The sequence below is a fragment of the Eptesicus fuscus genome, chromosome 5 (assembly GCF_027574615.1).
Source record: "Eptesicus fuscus isolate TK198812 chromosome 5, DD_ASM_mEF_20220401, whole genome shotgun sequence".
Lineage (NCBI taxonomy): Eukaryota > Metazoa > Chordata > Mammalia > Chiroptera > Vespertilionidae > Eptesicus > Eptesicus fuscus.
Genome location: NC_072477.1, coordinates 29,182,275 through 29,201,744, shown reverse-complemented (window position 1 = coordinate 29,201,744; position 19,470 = coordinate 29,182,275). Strand labels below are relative to the sequence as shown.

General features: G+C 40.0%; 1 protein-coding gene across 2 annotated transcripts in view; it reads left to right on the top strand.

Annotated features, from left to right (window-relative positions):
• The window catches only part of FUT8 (fucosyltransferase 8), a 214,005-nt gene that overhangs the window by 146,053 nt on the left and 48,482 nt on the right, over positions 1-19,470 (top strand). For both annotated transcript variants that reach the window (XM_028141574.2, XM_028141569.2), the window contains exon 7: positions 1,707-1,821. In XM_028141574.2, coding sequence (XP_027997375.1) covers positions 1,707-1,821 — 115 coding nt within the window. The remainder of the gene's footprint in view (positions 1-1,706; positions 1,822-19,470) is intronic.

Below are 19,470 nucleotides of genomic sequence, written 5' to 3'. Positions count from 1 at the left end.
ACTTAAAGAAAATAAAGCAGGGAAGAAAGAAGGAAAACCAAGAAATGGTGATAATGATTGGGTGTTGGAATTTTTAAGTGAGTAGTATGGGAAAGCCTTAAGGAGAATGTGACATATAAGCAAAGATTTGAAGGACATCTGGGTGAGCCATGTGGATGGGTGTCTGGGAAATGAGCATTCCAGGAGATGGAAGAGCAAATGCAAAGGCCCTGAAGTAGGAACATGCCTGGCATATTCAAAAGTTAGTGTTATTGGCTGAAGTAGAGTAAGCAAGGAAGAGAGGGCCATATTGTCTGGGGCCTTGTAGGTCAAAGTAATAACTTTGGACTTGACTGAGATAGATGAAGATCCTATTCAATATTAAGAGCAAAGGAGTACTGACTGACAGTTTAATAGGATATGGCTACTCTATTGAGAGTAGACTGTAGAGGTAGGCAAGGGTGGAAGCAGGGTGTACTGTAGACCTATTCAAAGGTTACTGAAATAATTCAGATGAGAAAAGATGGTGGATCAGTTGATGGCTCAATGCTCACTCATAGCAAACCAGGGGTGATATGTGGTTAGAAATTGACTAAATATTTGCTGAAAGATTGGTGGGGAATGTTAGATAAAGAGAAGAGTCTTTTTTTTTTTTTATGGTAAAGGTAAGTCATGGCTTTTATTTAGTGCATTATAAATAAAACCATTTGCACCAGCCCTGAATTTTGTCTTGTTCATGTACTAGGTTATTTTAGTTTACTTTGTAGGAAATCCACCGTGTTATAATTGAAATTACTGATGCTACAGAAAAATGGGAAAGTATCTTAATAATTATTTTATTAGTTTACACCAAGAATTGTGAAATTATGACCCAGGGGCCAAATCTGGCTCATAGCTTGTTTTTGTAAATAAAGTTTTATTGGAATACCCATACATACATTCATTTACATATTGTCTATGGCAGGCGTCCTCAAACTATGGCCCGCGGGGCCACATGCGGGTGTTTTTGCCGTTTTGTTTTTTTACTTCAAAATAAGATATGTGCAGTGTGCATAGGAATTTGTTCATAGTTTTTTTTTAAACTATAGTCCGGCCCTCCAATGGTCTGAGGGACAGTGAACTGGCCCCCTGTTTAAAAAGTTTGAGGACCCCTGGTCTGTGGCAGCTCTCCTGCTTTTAAACAATAGAGGCCCACAAATCCTAAAATATATACTACCTGGCCCTTTATAGAAAAATCTTTGCTGACCCTTGGTTTAGACTACTGTTTAAGAGCTGTGTCAAAATTTTTCTCTGATCTTTTTCCAGCCACTCAGCGTTAAAGTATAAAAATAAAATTTAAGAGAGGATAGGAAATGACAGTAGAGAGAACACAAAGGAAATGTTCAAATACTGGCACCAATTTAATTTCTTTACCTTATGTTAATCTCCTTGTTTGTTTGTTTGTTTATTTATTTATTTATTGCTATAAGTATCTACTTCCCCCTAGTCTCTGTAGTACTCTGTGTTGGAAAATAAGTACAGTTGACTGGCTGGGGGTGGGGAGAGGTAGGTTTTTCTTACCAGTAAGACTAATTGTTGGATTTCACAGCCTTGATAGAAAATAAAAAATTAGTATTAGCATCGGTGTGAGCATCAATCTTTATGAAGAATTTGACTCTTCTTATGTTTGTGTAATCCTATGAGAAAGTACAAAAAAGTAAGACTTCCAATGTTGTTTTCTTTTATAGGTCCATAATGACGGATCTATACTACCTCAGTCAAACAGATGGAGCAGGTGATTGGCGGGAAAAAGAGGCCAAAGATTTGACAGAACTGGTCCAGCGGAGAATAACATATCTCCAGGTAAGAAGGTTAGGTTAAGAAATAAACTTGAGTGAAAAAGAAGGGAAATCATAATAAAACTAAAAATGAGAGTTGCTGTTCGTTTCTAGTCTTCCTAGCCCTTGCTCTTTTGAGAGTCCTTACTCATTTTACATATTTATTCAGACGGACTCTCTGTGATGCCTCAAGTGGAATACAAAGATGGCTAAAACAAGGCCTCTGCCCTAAAGGGGGCTACTTCTTATACACGCCTGAGCACGGGCGCGCGCGCACAAACACACACACACACACACACACACACACACACACCACACACATAACTATGCAAAATAGAAAGGTGTACATTTTATATGAGAACTATAGATGAAATCCTCAGTGGAGAAAGAAGATGTTAGGGATAATTTTTTGAAACAGGTATTATTTGAACTAAGCTGTAAAGGGTAATTAGGTAGGATTTAGACACTGAGTGGAAGAGAAGAGCACACTAGTTGGAGCATATGATGTGAGTAATGACCCATAGCTGGGAAAGGGCACGATAGGAACCCAGTGAGATAAGGGATATTTTAGTTTGCCTGAAGTTTGGGGTTATATGAAAGGAGGGATGAAAAATAAGCTGGAAAAAAAGGTAGGTTTGGGAGCCAGATTGCAGAGGTCCTTGGGTGCAGGTTAAGCTTTATGATATACTAGGGGCCCGGTGCACGAAATTCGTGCACTGGTGTGTGTGTGGGGGGGTCTCCTCAGCCCAGCCTGCCCCCTCTCACATACTGGGAGCCCTCAAGGGATGTCCTACTGAAGGCAGTCTGGCCTCCCTTTGTGGGAGACGACCGGGCTGATCAGGGAAAGGCACCAGCCCCATCACCCCGCTGCTGCAGCCGCTGCCAGTCTCCACAGCCACCAAGGTGTTTTCATCAACACGGACTCCGGTCCCTTCACCATGAAAAAATGACAACTTATTTTAGGCATTTTCAAGATGTGTCTTTCATAGGATATGCAATTCTTTCTTTCTTTCTTGCTTTCTTTCTTTCTTTCTTTCTTTCTTTCTTCTTTCTTTCTTTCTTTCTTTCTTTCTTTCTTCCTTTCTTTCTTTCTTTCTTTCTCTCTCTCTCTCTCTCTCTCTCTCTCTCTCTCTCTCTCTCTCTCTTTCTCTCTCCCTCCCTCCCTTTCCCTCTCCCTCTCTCCCTCCCTCCCTCCCTTCCTTCCTTTCCTTTCCTTTCTTTCCTTTCCTTTCCTTTCTTTCCTTTCTTTCCTTTCTTTCCTTCTTTCTCCTCACCTGAGGATATGTTTCCATTGATTTTTAGAGAATGTGAAAGAGAAAGGGAAAGACAGAGAGAAACATCAAAGTGAGAGGAACACTTTGATTGGTTGCCTCCTGCATGAGTCCTGACCTGGGCCCCAGCCAGGGAGGAGCCTGAAACTTAGGTACATGCCCTTGATCAGAATCTAACCCGGACCCTGTGGTTGGCAAACCTAGGCATTATCCACTGAGCCAAACCGGCTAGGGCAGGATATGACATTTCTTAGTCCTCCAGCAGCAGACCTTCATTTTTTTCTCCAGGAGTGTGGTGGAAAAGCCCTAGATCACCTTTTTGGATTCTTATACCCAAGTTACTAATAATATTACCAGTGGCATACAGGGAGCTTAGCCAGTGAGCGGTCAGAAAAGGTGTTTCCTCTGTAGTTCATACCTATCTCCTCCGATCTCCGGCTCCACCCCTGCCAAGGCCTAAAGCCTCGGGAACTGGGCAGGGGGTCCCCCAGTTTCCTCCAATCTCTGGCTCTGCCCCTGCCAAGGCCTAAAGCCTCCGGCCCTGGGCAGGGGACCCCCAGCTGGCTCTGATCGCCCGGCTCCGTCCCCGGCCAAGGCTGCAAGCCTCTGGCTGAGGCTCGGGCCCTGAGCAGGGGACCCCCATCTGGTTCTGATTGCCTGGCTCTGCCCCCGGCCAAGGCCAGCAAGGGCAGGCGGAAAGCTTGGCTTCTAACATTGCCGGGGAAACCCAAGCCTCCCTCCTACTCTCCGTGGCTGCAGCCATCTTGGTTGGGTTTATTTGCATATTCGCTCCTGATTGGCTTGTGGGCGTGGCTTGTGGGTGTAGCAGAGGTATGGTTAATCTGCATATTACTCTTTTATTAGATAGGATAAGTAGTAAGTGGTTACTGAAATGTTTCATTTATTGCATAAAAATCACTTTAACATAAATAGCAAAGAAAAAAATCAATGTTAAACCCCAAGTTCCAGATGCTTTTAAATTTATTCTCTTTGTTTTTTATTGTTCTTTTTTAGTTATTAATATTCATACCCAGTCTTACATATTTGTGGGGATAGGATTTATTTATTTATTTATTTATTTTTTCTTTATCTGCCAGAAGTTTTTGAAAGGTTTTTACACATACCAGGTAAGAGTGACATGATGAGAGTGCTTTAGTGATATTAATGTGAAAGTAGTATTTTGGTTAACTCTGTTAGTATTGGAAGAGACTGGAGCAAGGAGACCATTTACAGGGGTCCTCAAACTTTTTAAACAGGGGCCAGTTCACTGTCCCTCAGACCGTTGGAGGGCTGGACTATAGTTTAAAAAAAAACTATGAACAAATTCCTATGCCCACTGCACATATCTTATTTTGAAGTAAAAAAACAAAACAGCAAAAACACCCGTATGTGGCCCCGTGGGCCGTAGTTTGAGGACATCTGATTAGGATATGAGGACCATACAGCAAGTGAGAAATATTGAGGTATGTGGTCTTTTGCATTGGAAGTGAAGAGGCAAATTTGAGAAAGACTGGGAAGATAGAATTGATAGGCCCTTCGAAGTAGCTCAAGAGATGAAGTGACTGGGGATATGGAGGCATCATTAACTGACAGGAACTTACAGATGGAATAGTTTTCAGGGGAATACAGTATTAGTAAGTAGAATTCTTCAACACTTGAGTTGAAATTACCATGGCTATCCTTTTCAGTACTATTGATCATATACTTTCTGTGTACAATCACTGCTTTCCTTTTAAGGTTAAAAGCAGCGAATTAGCCAGGACTGGGTTCTGTATATTTTAAGGTGCACATTTTCTTATACTTAAATAGAGAAAAATAGAAAAATCAAGTGTTTAAAGAGATCATTAAAACCAAACTGATCTTGGCATGCTGTCTTGGTCTCATACTCCCGAGGCCATTCATGAGAGGTGTCTGTAGAATGAGAAAAGCTTGCCTCCTGTAGGGAAGAGGTAATTATCTCCTATCAACTAGAACCTCATTCAATGAACTGTAAACAGCTGGTGGTGCAGAGCTATCATCCTCATTTAAAATGGAAATAGCTATGGTTTCTGAGTTTCTTACATTTCCACGTTTTTATTAAATTTTTACACAACAAAATTTTATATTTAAACTATGCTTTGCTCATGCATGGTTCAGCTTCCCACACTGTAGCAAAAAAAAAAACTGCTTTAGTTTGTGTGTTTTTTCCCCCCTCTTGGTTTTTAAGTGACCAAGTGCTTTCACCTGTAGTGCAAATTTGATCCTTTATGTGCTGATTTCTCTTTTTCTATATTGGAGAATTTCACTTGTAAGCCATGTTAATGAATTAAAACTACATTGGCTTTGTTAACCTTTTAGGCTATAGCAAAACAGCATTTTATTTCAACCTTAACTTCAATTTCAAATATTACTATTTAACAAATATTTTATGCTTTTTTTCATCAGAAGAAAGAAAAGTGATTTTTAATATTCAAGAAGACAGTGGAAGTCTTAGTAAAAAAAGGTTTTAGAAAAATAATTTTCTTTATTTATTGTTGTTAATTATTTAATGTATTCATGGTCATTTTAGCTATATTTTTAACATCTTAGATGTCACTCATGCTTCATCTTCTCTGGATAGAGGTGAATAAGAGTCCTTTCTCTCATTCCCCCAAAATTAAACATACATATTTTTAAGGAATGCCTTCTATAACTGGAATATTTATTCCCAGTGTATTTTTAAGCATGACAGCTCTTTTAAAAAGAATGCTTTTTCACTAGTTTAATGAAATGGATTAGAAAATTTAATCAGAATAGTGGAACTATTTATGTGGATTTTAAAGTGATTACATTATCTTGGCCAGTGTTACCCCTCTCCTCTCTCTCTCTCTAAAATCAATAAAAACATATTTAAAAAAATAAATTTTTAAAACAAAAATATTATAATAATTTGTATCTAAGTAGGAAATAATAGGGGAAAAGTATAATAAAAGCAAATGTTTTTCTTTTTGGGAGACTTTAGTCATTTAAGTACCTAATTATATTCCTGATAAATAATTCAAGACTTTATAATTTACTTTTAAGGAGTGATTTGGATGGTTGAAAACATTTTCAATTTTACTAGATTTTTACTCATACTGAAATTTATTATACATACTGATGTATGTATGACTCATACATCAACAAGCATTTTTTAAACTCCTATTTTATTTAGAGTAGAGCACATCAATTGAGATGATCATATGGTTTCTTCTTTTCTCTTATTGACTAGAGGCCTGGTGCATGAAATTTGTGCACGGGGGTCCCTCAGCCCAACCTGCACCCTCTACAATCCAGGAGCTCTCAGGGGATGTCCTACTGATGGGTTAGGCCCACTCCCCATGGTTCTCTGCTCTCTGCAGGGCCTGGAGGTTTCCCTGCAGCCATGGAGATGAAGCCCCCATGCCGTACTGTCCACTCTCTTCCTGCTGCTGCCATGCGCCATGCGAAGGAAGCCCCAATGCCCTGCAGTGTGCTCTGTCTGCCAGGCCTGGGGGTTTTGCCGACAGGAACACACTAAGGAAGCCCCCCTGCTGTCTGGGCTTTGTCTGCTGGGCCTGGGGGTGTTCCTGCTGCCTCTGCTCTAAGGAAGCCTCCATGCCCTGCTCTCCGGGCTCTGTTTGCAGGGCCTGGGGCTTCCCCACTGCCACGCTTAGGAAGCCAACATGCCCTGCTGTCCCGGCTCTGTCTGCAGGGCCTGGCGGCTTCCCCGCTGCCGCACTGAGGAAGCTGCCACGCCCTACTCTCCGGCCTTTGTCAGCAGGGCCTGGCGGCTTCCCCACTGCTGGCTGAGGAAGCCGCCATGCCCTGCTCTCCGGCCTCTGTCTGCAGGGCCTGGCGGCTTCCCCGCTGCCGCGCTGAGAAAGCCGCCATGCCCTGCTCTCTGGCCTCTGTTTGTTGGTTGGACAGGCCAGACACTCCAGCAGCGGGGCTGAAGTGATTGGGCGCCACCATCTTGTGGCTATGGGGGCCGCCATTTTGTCGCGGAGGTACAGTTAATTTGCATATTACTCTATTATTAGATAGGATGTGGCATATTACATTGATGAATTTTTATATGGTGAACCACCTGAGTGGATAGAGATTATATCTAAATATATAGAGACAGGTCATTATACTATCCTATATAACAATCCTATATAATAAAGAGCTAATATGCAAATGATCCTCCCACCGTTGTGCCCTTACGCTGGGGCCGGGGGACCTGAGGCAGTGCCGGGGAACCTGAGGCCGGGCCAGGGGACCTGAGGCTGTGCCCCTTGCCCCGGCGGGGCTTGACGGGGGACCTGAGGCCACACCCCCCACCCTGGCGCCAGGCTGGGGGACCTGAGGCTGTGCCCCCCACCCAGCGCCAGGCCTGGGGACTTGAGGCTGCGCCCCCCGACCTTGAGGGGCTTGACGGGGGTGGGGCCGGCTAGGTCAGGGTCTCATGCGATTTCGAGGCTCCCGTGGGTGGGTGGGCACTTGATTTTGGGTCCCGCAGCCCGTCCCAGACTCTAACAGGAGGGAGATTTTCACATACATTCTACTGATTTTCTTTCATCTCTGACACTCCTATTATAGAGAAAGGGCTAATAGCAATATTAAAATATTTCCTCTAATTAATTCCCTTTTTATGTGCACGTATTTCGTGCACTGAGCCACTAGTATCACCTATAAAAATCCAACACTTTTACATGCACAAACACCATCATTTCTTCTATCGAGTTAATGCATATCAGAGGCTAGCTAGGATTGATGGAAGAAGTGTAGTTAACATTGCCAATAAAATAGCCCTGTGGTTTTGGGTTTTTCTTTTCTTTGGATCTACCTGAGGTTTCTGGGTTTTTGTTTGTTTGCTTATTTGGAGGTGTGTCTTTTGTTTATTTGTTTGTTTTATTTTAAATTTTGGTCTGAATCATCTTCCCCTGGAGTCATTAGAGTGGCTGGGCATGGATTTGGAAGTGTCAGGGCTAGTAAAGGAGACCATATCTTGAGGCTGTAAGTATCATTGGAAATAAAGAGAGGGTTTTTCTTTTTTAAAAAACTTTTTTTTTTAATTGATTTTTTACAAAGAGGAAGGGAGAGGGATAGAGAGCTAGAAACATCAATGAGAGAGAAACATCGACCAGCTGCCTCCTGCACACTCCCTACCGGGGATGTGCCCGCAACCAACGTACATGCCCCTGACCGGAATCGAATCCGGGACCCTTGAGTCTGCAGACCGACGCTCTATCCACTGAGCCAAACCAGTTTTGGCGAGAGGGTTTTTATAGTATGCCATATGAGAGGCTATGTGTTTAAAAGGTTAGGGATAGGATAGATAGATACTATGTATCTATGTTTAAAAGGTTAGGGATAGGATAGATGCTATTGGCTTTGCAACCAAAGGATCCAGTACCTTGCCCTTTGTACTTTTCTAATAGGTGAAAAAGTAAATAAAGCTAGGTTAGGGATAGGATAGATGCTATTGGCTTTGCAACCAAAGGATCCAGTACCTTGCCCTTTGTACTTTTCTAATAGGTGAAAAAGTAAATAAAGCTGAACCCTTAGAGAAAGTTGGTAAATATGAGTCCTTCCTATGTTCAAAGCCTGTATTCCATAGAGGCTTTAAATAATCTCTTTATGTGTTCTTTGTTAGAGTTCAAACAAATGTTATGTTTTCCTTTCCAAACAAGATAGTTCTATATTGTTTGTAGGATTTGAATTGTTGAATAAAAGTTGGCTTATCATTTTTAAAAGGAACTTATATGAGCAAATGTCACTGAGAACACAAAATCATTAGTTTTCCAATAAGCAAGTGGCATTATAGATGTGAGTTAAATGTGCATTAAATGTTTGAAAATGTGGTAGGCTTAAACTACAGGCTTTTGTTTCTGGATAAGAAGTAGTGAAAACATGATATGCTATTCTTCCTGCTAATTACAACAAAAAGAAATCCTGTACAGAGTGAATTTCCTGTGCTTTGTTTGTTTGTTTTGCCTCCTATGTATCTTAGAATCTTCCAACCAGTGGATGGAACAAAAAACAAACATTAAAAAAATTTTTTTTTTATATTTATCTACCCTATTCCAGGGGAACATCATGAAAAGTTGCTTCTCTGCCCTCCTTGGGTGTCACAGCTGTGGAGATTGAGCACATAGCCTTGTCATCATACCTGCCCTGACATAATGAAGGCACCCCTACCTCTCTCAACTGGTATTAGCATTGCAGAGACTTTGGACAAAGCCCACCATTGCCACACTGCAAATTGAGGCAGTTCCCTTCCTACTCCAGCTTGAGTTGAGGGAGGGTAGGATGAGGAGGGAGTTAGAGAAAGGGATTTTTTAAATCTGTGTTTGAAATCCCAGGCAGACCTCTGAATGTCATGCATGAAACTGATCAGAATCATTACAGAAAGAGGTTTGATTGCTGAACTCTGGTATAATATACCATTCAGGCTTCAGAATGGCCACTAGGTAGCCCACAATTGGGGCAGAACAAAATACCACTGAAAAGGCTTTTAACATATAATTGACATTTGAGCCACAGTCCATAAAAGTAATCTAGGAATCTAAAGTTTGACTGCCTACTAAAATGGAAAGCAGAGTTTCATAACATAATACTCATCATCATACCAGGAAAATCTTAATTTAGATTAAAAAAAATATAATCAGCAGACACCACAGTGAGATGAGACACAGATGTTGGAATTATCTGACAAGGATTTTAAAGAAGCTGTAATAATAAAAATGCTCCACTAAGCAATTGCAGAGTTGAAACAAATGGAAAAAAAAAAAGTTTCAGAAAAGAAATAGATACAAGGAAAAAAAAAAAAACAAATGAAAAATTTAGAACTAAAGAATACAATAACCAAGGTAAAAAATTGTCTCATAGTAGAATAGCTATGGCAGAAGGAAGAATTGGTGCCCTTGAAGTTAGATCAATAGAAATCATCAAGTCTGATAACAGAGAGACTAAAAGTTGAAAAACATAAACATAGCCTCAGGGACCGTGGTACCTTTGGGGCAATAATAATTTTCTTGTGTTTGTATCTAGAGTCCCATAAGGAGAATGAGATAAGAGTGAGGATTTGAAGAAATAACTGAAAACTTTGTAATTTAGTAGATCATTCAGACATAAATTTAATAAGGAAATAATAGACTTAAATGTCATTTGAGACCAGATTTACTTAATAGACATTTATAGAACATTTCATTCAATACACATTTTTTTTCATGTGTACATGGAATATTCTCTAGAATAGATCACATATTATGCCACAAACAAACCTCAGTAAATTCAAGAAGATTGAAATCATATCAGGCATCTTTTTCTGACGATTGTGGCATTAAACTAGAAATCAACTACAGAAAGGAAACTGGAAAATACACAAATACACATGCTCCTAAAAAAGCCAATGGATCAAAAGTGAAATCAAACAATAAATCAGAAATTGTCTTGAAATAAATGGAAATGAAAACAACTTTTCAAAATTTATGGGATATAGCAAAAAGCAGTTAGTAAGGAAGTTCATAGTTGTACAGGCCTATCTCAAGAAACACAAAAAGTCCCAAATAAACAATCTAATTTTACACCTAGAAGAACTAGAAAAAGAACAACATACAAACAGAAGAAAATAATTAAGATCAGAATGTAAATAAATGAAATAGAAATTGAAAAACACAATTAAAAAGAACAATGATACTAAGCTGGTTCTTTGAAAGGTTCAACAAAATTGACAAAACTTTAGCCAAACTTATTCAGAAAATAATAGAGAGCCCAAATAAATAAAATGATAAATGAAAGAAGAGTTTACAAAACAGAAATACAAAGATTTATTAAAGAATACTACAAACAATTATATGCCAACAAATTTGATACTCTAGAAGAAATGGATACATTTCTAGAAGCATATAACCTCTTAAGACTGAACCAGGAAGAATTAGAAAATCTAAACAGACCCATTATTACCATTGAAATTGAAGTGGTAGTAAAAAAAACTCCCAACATACAAAAGTCCAGGACCAGATGCCGTCAGAGCTTACAGGTTTTATAAACAATCTATAGGTAACATCACCTTTAGTGATGAAAGACTAAATGCTTTTTCCCTAATATTAGGAATGAGGCAAGGATGACTACTATCACCACTCCTATTTAACACAGTATTGGAAATTCTATGCAGTGCAATGAGACAAGACAAAAGAAAAAATGGCATATGTACTAGAAAAAAAAAAATCCCTATTTGCAGGTAACATGATTGTCTGTCTATAGGTAAATCCCAAGTAACTTACTAAGCAACAATAACTACATGACAATAAACTCATAAAGCAAATAAAGTGAATTTAGCAAAGTCAGGAGATATATGATCAGCACACTAAATCAATCATGTATCGACATACTAGCAAAAACAATTAGGCCCTGGCTGGGTGACTCATTGTGTAGACAAGTGCTATAAGTACCAGTAGTACCACGAAGAATAGCACTTTGCAGAATGGAAGAGCTGCCAAAGCACTGACTTTTATTTAAAACTAGAGGCCCAATGCACAAAATTTATGCAAGGGACTTGGCCCCTGCCCCCGCCCACCTCCACCATGGCCAGGGGCCTCTGCCACAGCCCCGCCCACTGCGGCTTTGTCTAATTAGCATATTATGCTTTTATTATAATAGATTATTATAGATAATAAAACATCTGCAGCAGCCTCTGCACAGGAGCAAAGTTTCAACCAGGCTTTCTCTGTTGTGTCTGCTATCTTCTTCTTTTAAAAAAATTGATCTTTATTGTTGAAAGTATTATAGATGTCCCCCTTTTACCTTCATGACCCCCTCCACCCCATCCTTCATCTTTTGATCCTGTGTAAAACAGGGCTAGCCATTCTGGAGCTTGCTTTTACTTTTCTCCTTCTTTCTCCCTTCTCCCTTCTTCCTCTTTTCCTGTTTCCCCGTTTTTTCTCTCTTTCTCCCTCTTTTCCCCCCTTTTCTCCTTCCTTTCTTTCCCCTTTTCCATACTACTTCCTCTTCACCCCTATTTTTTTAAAGAGTATCTGCCATGCCATCCCGTGTTTTGGTTTTGAGGAAGGAGAGCCTACTGGGTCCTGTTAAGTAAAATGATAGTGGAGGAGCTTTCTGAAATTCAACCTTAATTTTTTAAGCATGCTATTTTTAACATGACCAGTTAAGCTGGTTCTGAGATCTGGGTATCAGGCTGTAAGATGATAGAGAAAAATTGATGAAATGTGCATTTATGTAGAATTGGCAGAATCTAGCTCCTCCAGTAACTAAACTTTTCTAGCATTGGAAGGAGTTTTATTTACATTAGATTCTTGAATGGGTGAATTAGACTTGGATGCATCTCATTCTTTCTCTGCCTTTCTTTTGTGGTGTGTGTGGTGGCTGAAAATATTACCAAGTTTGCTCTAGTGTACACATCTATTGACCCTGGGGTGGAGGTTTTTTAGAGACCACTTGGAACACCCAAAGATATTGTCTCAAAGACCCTGAGTGGAAGAAATGCACCACATTTATTTCTTGCATTCTACTGAATTTGTAGATTTTTTTTTTTTTTTTTTTTTTTTTAGTGGCTTTAAAATATTCAATAGAGACTTTTAGGCAAAGAGCAAAACAGGCCAATTATTGCAGTACTTACGAAGATAAGCTCTCCTTCTCTATAACTATATAGTAACTATCTGTCTTTGCTTCATCTGCCAGGACAACAGTCTGTAAAATATGTATCTTGATATCTTTTCTCCATTAAGTTTTCACACTTAAAGGTTTATAAATACCCACAGGGAAATGGATTTCCTAAAGCACTTAGTAACTTACTTGTGCTGCAGCTATTGTGTTGTCCTTACTATTTGCAACCCATTGTTCTCTGCTAGAGGGTGGAAAGGACAAGTCCATACCATCTTAACTTTGCTATGAAAATATTCCTGTTTAATATGTTAAGAGACAATAATTTCCGGTCTTGGTTTTAAAAATAACAATGCTTTTCAAGGTGTGTGTTTTTTCACGATTATTAACTATGCCCAGAGTCTTCATTTTAATTACCACAATGTAGTACTTCAGTTCTCTTATTTGCTTTATTACCTTTTCTGCTTTGGTTCTGAAAATAATTTTAGAGAAATAAAATCAGATTGTTTCCAATATGCTGAAATGCTTTCACCACTGTTGATGAATCTTTTCTTCATTACCAACATAAACTAGATATTGTAATTTTTAAAAACAAGTTAAAAATTGTTTAGTCAAGGCAAAGAACATGTTAAAATTTAACTTACCTGGCTCATTCCTTTGTTTCTTTCCTGACCTCTCTTTGTTGGAAAAGGAGCTATCTATCTAGGGCTTAACTCTTCCCTACGGAAGGAATGTTGTTAGAGAGGAGCTGGAAGGATTCCCAAAGTTCCAGTTTTTAATCCTTAAGTGTAAGTTCTTCAACCATAAAAAGATTAGAACACATAGGGTAAAGCTCCTTGACATTGGTCTTGGCAGTGATGATATATATATATATATATATATATATATATATATATACACACACACACACACACACACACACACACACTCATCACTTCATGTGTGTGTGTATATATATATATATATATATATATATCACTTCATGTGTGTATATATATACACATCACTTCATGTGTGTATATATATATATATACATGAATATATATATATGTATATGTATATACATATATACATATGAATATATATATATATTCATGCACACATATAAACACCAAAAGTACAGGCAACCAAAACAAAAATCAACAAATGGGACTACATCAAACTGAAAAGCTTCTGCACAGCAAACAAAACAATGAACAAAATGAAAAAGTAACCTATGGAATGGGAGAAAATAAATATTTGCAAACCATATATCTGATAAGGGGTTAACATCCAGAATATATAAGGAACTTCATATTAAAAAAAACTCACCATAATGAAAATATGGACATAGGAGTGGTCAACAGATTATTAAGCATCAATGAAATGCAAACCACAATGAGATATCACTTTATACCCGTTAGAATGGCCGCTATAAAAAAGACAAAAGATAGCAAATTTGTTGAGAATGTGGAGAAAAGGGAACTCTCATATACTGTTGGTAGGAATGTAAATGGGTACAATCATTATAGAAAAACTAGTAGCCCGTTTGCACGAAGATTCGTGCAATAGACCTTCATTCACCTGGCTGCCTGCACCAGTTTGCTGCCGGCACCGGAGACCCAGGCCTTGGCTGTGGCCACCGCCTTCTACCTTCTTCAGGGTCCCGGCTTGGCTCTGGGCGGTGGCCTTGGGCTCGGCTGCACCCAACGTCCCTGCGACCCGATCGCAGGAGCGAGCCGACCCTCCAGGTCGGCTCGCTCCTGCGATCGAAGCAGGCACCCCGCTGGCACCCAAGGCCCGGAAAGCCCCAGGCGGCTTTGCGGGCCTTGGGCTCCGCCGCACCCCAGCTTCCCTGCGACCTGATCGCAGGAGCGAGCTGACCCCCCAGGTCGGCTCACTCCTGCCATCGGAGCAGGCACCCCGCTGGGCCTCGGGCGGCTTTCCCGGCCTTGGGCTCCGCCGCAGCCCAGCTTCCCTGCAACGGTTTCCTGGTGGGCGTGGTTGATGGGCGTGGCTTGGTTGATGGGCGTGGCTTGGGCGTAGCGAAGGTGCGGTCAATTTGCATATTTGTCTATTATAAGGTAAGATATAGAAGTTCCTAAAAAAACTTAAAAATAGAACTACCATATTATACAGCAATTCCCACTTCTGAGTATATATCCAAAGGAAATGAAATCACTATCTTGAAAAGATATCTGCATCCCTGGTTTCATTGCAACATTATTTACAATAACCAAGATATGCGAACACCTATGTGGTATACCATCAATAGATTAATGGATCAAGAAAATGTGTGTGTGTGTGTGTGTGTGTGTGTGTGTGTGTAAGGGAATGTTACTCACCCATAAAATAGAAGAAAATCCTGCTATTTGTGACAACACAAATGAACCTGGAAGACATTATGCTAAGTGATATAAGACAGATGGACAAATATTGCATGATCTCATTTACATGTGTAATCTAAATGAGTCAAATTCATAAAAACAGAGTAGCACAGTAGTTACCACAGGGAGGTGGAGGAAATGGGGAGGTGTTGGTCAAAGGGTACAAGGTTCAGTTATGTGGGATATGTTCTAGAGATCTAATGTACAGCCTGGTGACTAGTTAATAATACTGTATTACATACTTGAAATTGGCTAAGAGTTGATTTTAAGTATTCTAACCACCAAAAAAAATGGCATTGTTTTTGTCAGTGTACATGAAGTTCAGTTGAACTAATAGTTTATTAAGCATTTACTACTTGCAAGAGATGCCTGGAAATAGTATGTTTAGCTTATTTTGACGAAATTTTTGTTGTTTTTAATTTAGCCTGTTTGTGCAATGTTTTACTTTATAATTACTGGGCAGAGAAATGAGGGAAATTATATTGTAGCTGGAAAATTTTCCTCTGTAGAGGCTTTTATTTGTGTGTACGGAAAATGTAAATAGTCATGGCAAAAGGCTTTATCTATGATTTAATTTAAAAGCCATGGAATCAGTACCATTTTGTAATATTACATCATTAACTTACAATTACTACTAATTTACTAAGTGAAACCTCTAAATCCTAGCAGTGCCAAAGTAATATAATAATGGCTGTTGTTTACTAGTCGATTCAAAGTTGTTATTTTTTTAGCAAAGTAGAAATTAAGCTGGCTTCCTAATTTGAAATATGTCCAACAGTAACTTTTAATATTTTAAAGTAAAAGAGTAAAACTGTTCGACATTATGATACCTTTAGTGAATTAGTAATCATTTAGGTTTAAGAGATGCTGCTTCCCTTAATGTGCCATCTTAGTTGGAGTCAGATTGATTTAAATGTATTTCCCAATGTTGATTTATTAGTATAGGACAGTGAGAGCCAATATAGCTTTCAGTTCTGTTGAGATAGGGTCATTCTTGGGAACTAACAGTATCAGAAGAAATGCCTCAGAGATTGTTTAAAAAAAATACAAAACTGAAGAAAAGGAAACTGAATACAGAAGAACCCTATATTATCTTAAGTCCTCACTTTTTAATTCATATATACTATGGTGATAGCTTTGTTGCAGAATTATAACTGTAAAAATGTTACATAATACTTAGCTTATAAGGGCTCATGATTGGGCCACCTTGTAGCACTAAATACAAAAGATATTGTATTTATCCACTGTGAAATAATGTTTCTTAAGATTGTGAGGATAAATGAGATATGTTTGAATTAGCTTTGGGCATATAGTATGTCATTATTTTCATATTTCCTTTGAGGAGGAAGGATGGGTGAGCAGGGGGCAAAGATTGTGGAGGGAGGTCATTTTTGTCACAATTTTAAATTAACAAATTGAAGCAAAATCACAAAATTGAATTAATAGCAAAGCCTGAATTAGAGAAAACTGTCTCTCAAGCCTCTCTTTGCAAAGTTCTTTAACTAGAGCATGCTGTCCCAAGTTTGACAAATTTGCCTCATATTTTTAAAACTTTAATAGTCATCACCTTGCAAGGAGCAAGAATGTATGTGCCTTTTGAGGAGTCTGACTTTAAGAAGACCCTATATACAAAAATCCCACATTATAAATATGATTTATAAAGTTCATAGTTTTACTTTGCTCTTCACAATTATTTTTTACAATATGGACTTCCATTGACTAATGAAAATAGTACTTTTTTCTTAACATTTTATAAACACAATAAATTATATCTTTCAAGGTTTAGCATAAATGCAGTTTTATTCATAACTATTTACAGTCCACCTGAAAGTGATTTTTCCCCCAATGGAAGTCCCTACTGTTCCTTAATTTCTTATTTATCACAATTTCAAAACATTCAAATAGTCTATTATTGTAGTTATTGATACATATGATTTCTTATTCTATTGGATTATCATGTCCCATGTTTCCTTGTATATATTAAGTGTTTAATAAATATTTATTAAATGAGCAAAAGTTTACCCTGGTCAGTGAATGAAAAAACTCAAGGCAGAAGAAGAGAAAAACCAGTGAGATTCTCTCCCAGTGGACTAAAGTGGGGGTTACATTTTTAATCTGTATTTTTCCTTCTTTCACTCCCAAATAAGAATTACTTCCTAGTGATCCTCCTTTTAAAAGGACTATATTGTAATCTATGCACATAACAATTGTGTGTGTGTGTGTGTGTGTGTGTGTGTGTGTGTGTGTGTGAGTGAGAGAGAGAGAGAGAGAGACAGAAAGAGAGAGAGAGACAGAGAGAGAGAGACAGAGAGAGAGAGAGACAGAGAGAGAGACAGAGAGACAGAGACAGAGAGAGAGGAGGGAGTGCCATAAAAGGCAAGGGAGGGGAAAGATAAAAAGAATCACAATATAGAACAAAACAATATGCCTGCGTTCTTGCATAACTGGTAGAGAAATATAAAAAGGAGTGTGCATTAGACACACTAGAAACAAAAACAGATTTTATAAAAAATAGCTACCCTATTAAAGCATCTTTAAAACTTCTTTTAGTATTGAGGCCCTTCTGTATATTTTTTTTTTCCTTTTTATTGACTTATTGGGGTTACATCCTATCTAATAAAGAGGGGATATGCAAATTGACCATCATACGCTGTCACAAAGATGGCTGCACCCGCAGTGGAGGCAGGGTTTCCGTAACACAAGATGGCTACACCCACAGTGGAGGCCGAGTTCCTGTAATGAGCCTTAACGAGCAATCAGCAGGGACCTGAGGCTGCGTGGCACTGGGCCGGGGCAGGGGACCTCAGGCTGCACCCCCCACCCGGTGGGGCTTGACAGGGGACTTCAGGTCATGCCCCCTGCCCCGGCGCCAGGCCAGGGGACCTCACGCCACGCCCCCTGCCCTGGCGCCAGACCGGGGGACCTCAGGCTGCGCCCCCCGCTTGGCAGGGCTTGATGGGGGACCTCAAGGTGTGCCCCCCCCCCACCCCCGGTGCTGGGCCAGGGGACCTGAGGCTGCTCCCCCAGCCCCAGGCCAGGTGACCTGAGGCTGTGACCCCTGCCCAGCGGGGCTTGACAGGGCACCTGAGGCTGCACCCCCCACCAGGTGGGGCCTGATGGGGGCCCTGAGGCTGTGCCCCCTGCTTGGCACCAGGCCGGGGGACCTGAGTGTGTTTTGGGGGACCTGAGGCTGTGCCCCTCCAGCTGGCACCGGACCGGGGGACCTAAGGGTATGCTGAGGAACCTGAGGCTGTGCCCCCCGCCCGGCAGGGCTTGACGGGGGACCTGAGGCTGCGCCCCCCACCCTGCGGGGCTTGACAGGGGCCCTGAGGCTGCACCCCCTGCCTGGCACTGGGCCAGGGGACCTGAGGCCGTGGCCCCCACCCCACCCAGCAGGACTTGACAAGGGTGGGGCCAGCTGGGTCTGGATCTCTCCCAATGCGAGTGGGGCTGGCTGGGTCTGGATCTCTCCCAATGCGAGTGGGGCTGGCTGGGTCTGGGTCTCATGTGATTTTTGAGGGGCTGCGAGTGGGCGGGGACTGGACTCTGGGTCCCGTGTGCACCCCAGACTGACAGGAGGAAGATTTTCAGATACATTTTACTAATTTTCTTTCATCTCTGACATTTGTATTATAGAGAAAGGCCAAATAGCAATATTAAAATATTTCCTCTAATTAATCCCCTTTTAATGTGCACAAATTTCATGCACCGGGCCACTAGTTGGTTAATAAAATTATATTATTTTTATTATAGGTTTCAGGTGTATGATTCTATAATATGCTATCTGTATATTGTATTGTGTGTTCACCACCTCAAGTCAAGTCACTCCTTCTATATATTCTTGCTTATGAATGAGACATGCTTTCAAGTTTTTGGCAGACATCAACCAGGGTCAGTGGTAACTGACAAAAACTAGCCCCTTCCCTCTGGTACCCATCACACTGTTGTCTGTGTTCATGAGTTTCAGTTTTACATACCACATACTAGTAGATTGTCAAATTTAAAAAGTGACAACAGCCAACACAACAATAGCCAGATGGTATGAATGAATCAAAATTATACTTTTTTTTTCAGATCTGCCAAAAAACATATATTTTTTGGTGTGCTGCAGAATGTTAGTAATTAGTTTACGTGTGCCATGAGATGAAAAATGTTAAAAATCGCTGGTATAGGTTCTGCTTTGATAGAAAAAGGCTAGCCTGCATGGCACGTTGGAATGTGAAAAATAACCTCTTCTGAAAGTAACTGTTGCATATTCCCTTCTCAGCTTTTCCTTCAGAAACATTTTATAGCCTCGCTGTCTTAGTCTTTGTTTCTAGGGATCTCTTCTTGACAAAACAGATAATATCCTTAGAAAACAGTGATAGATTTGTGATTTGTTGACTGCTTTATTCAAGGCTCATATAAATTGAGAACTAGTTACTTTGCTTCTTGATGTGTGGGAGAGAAGAT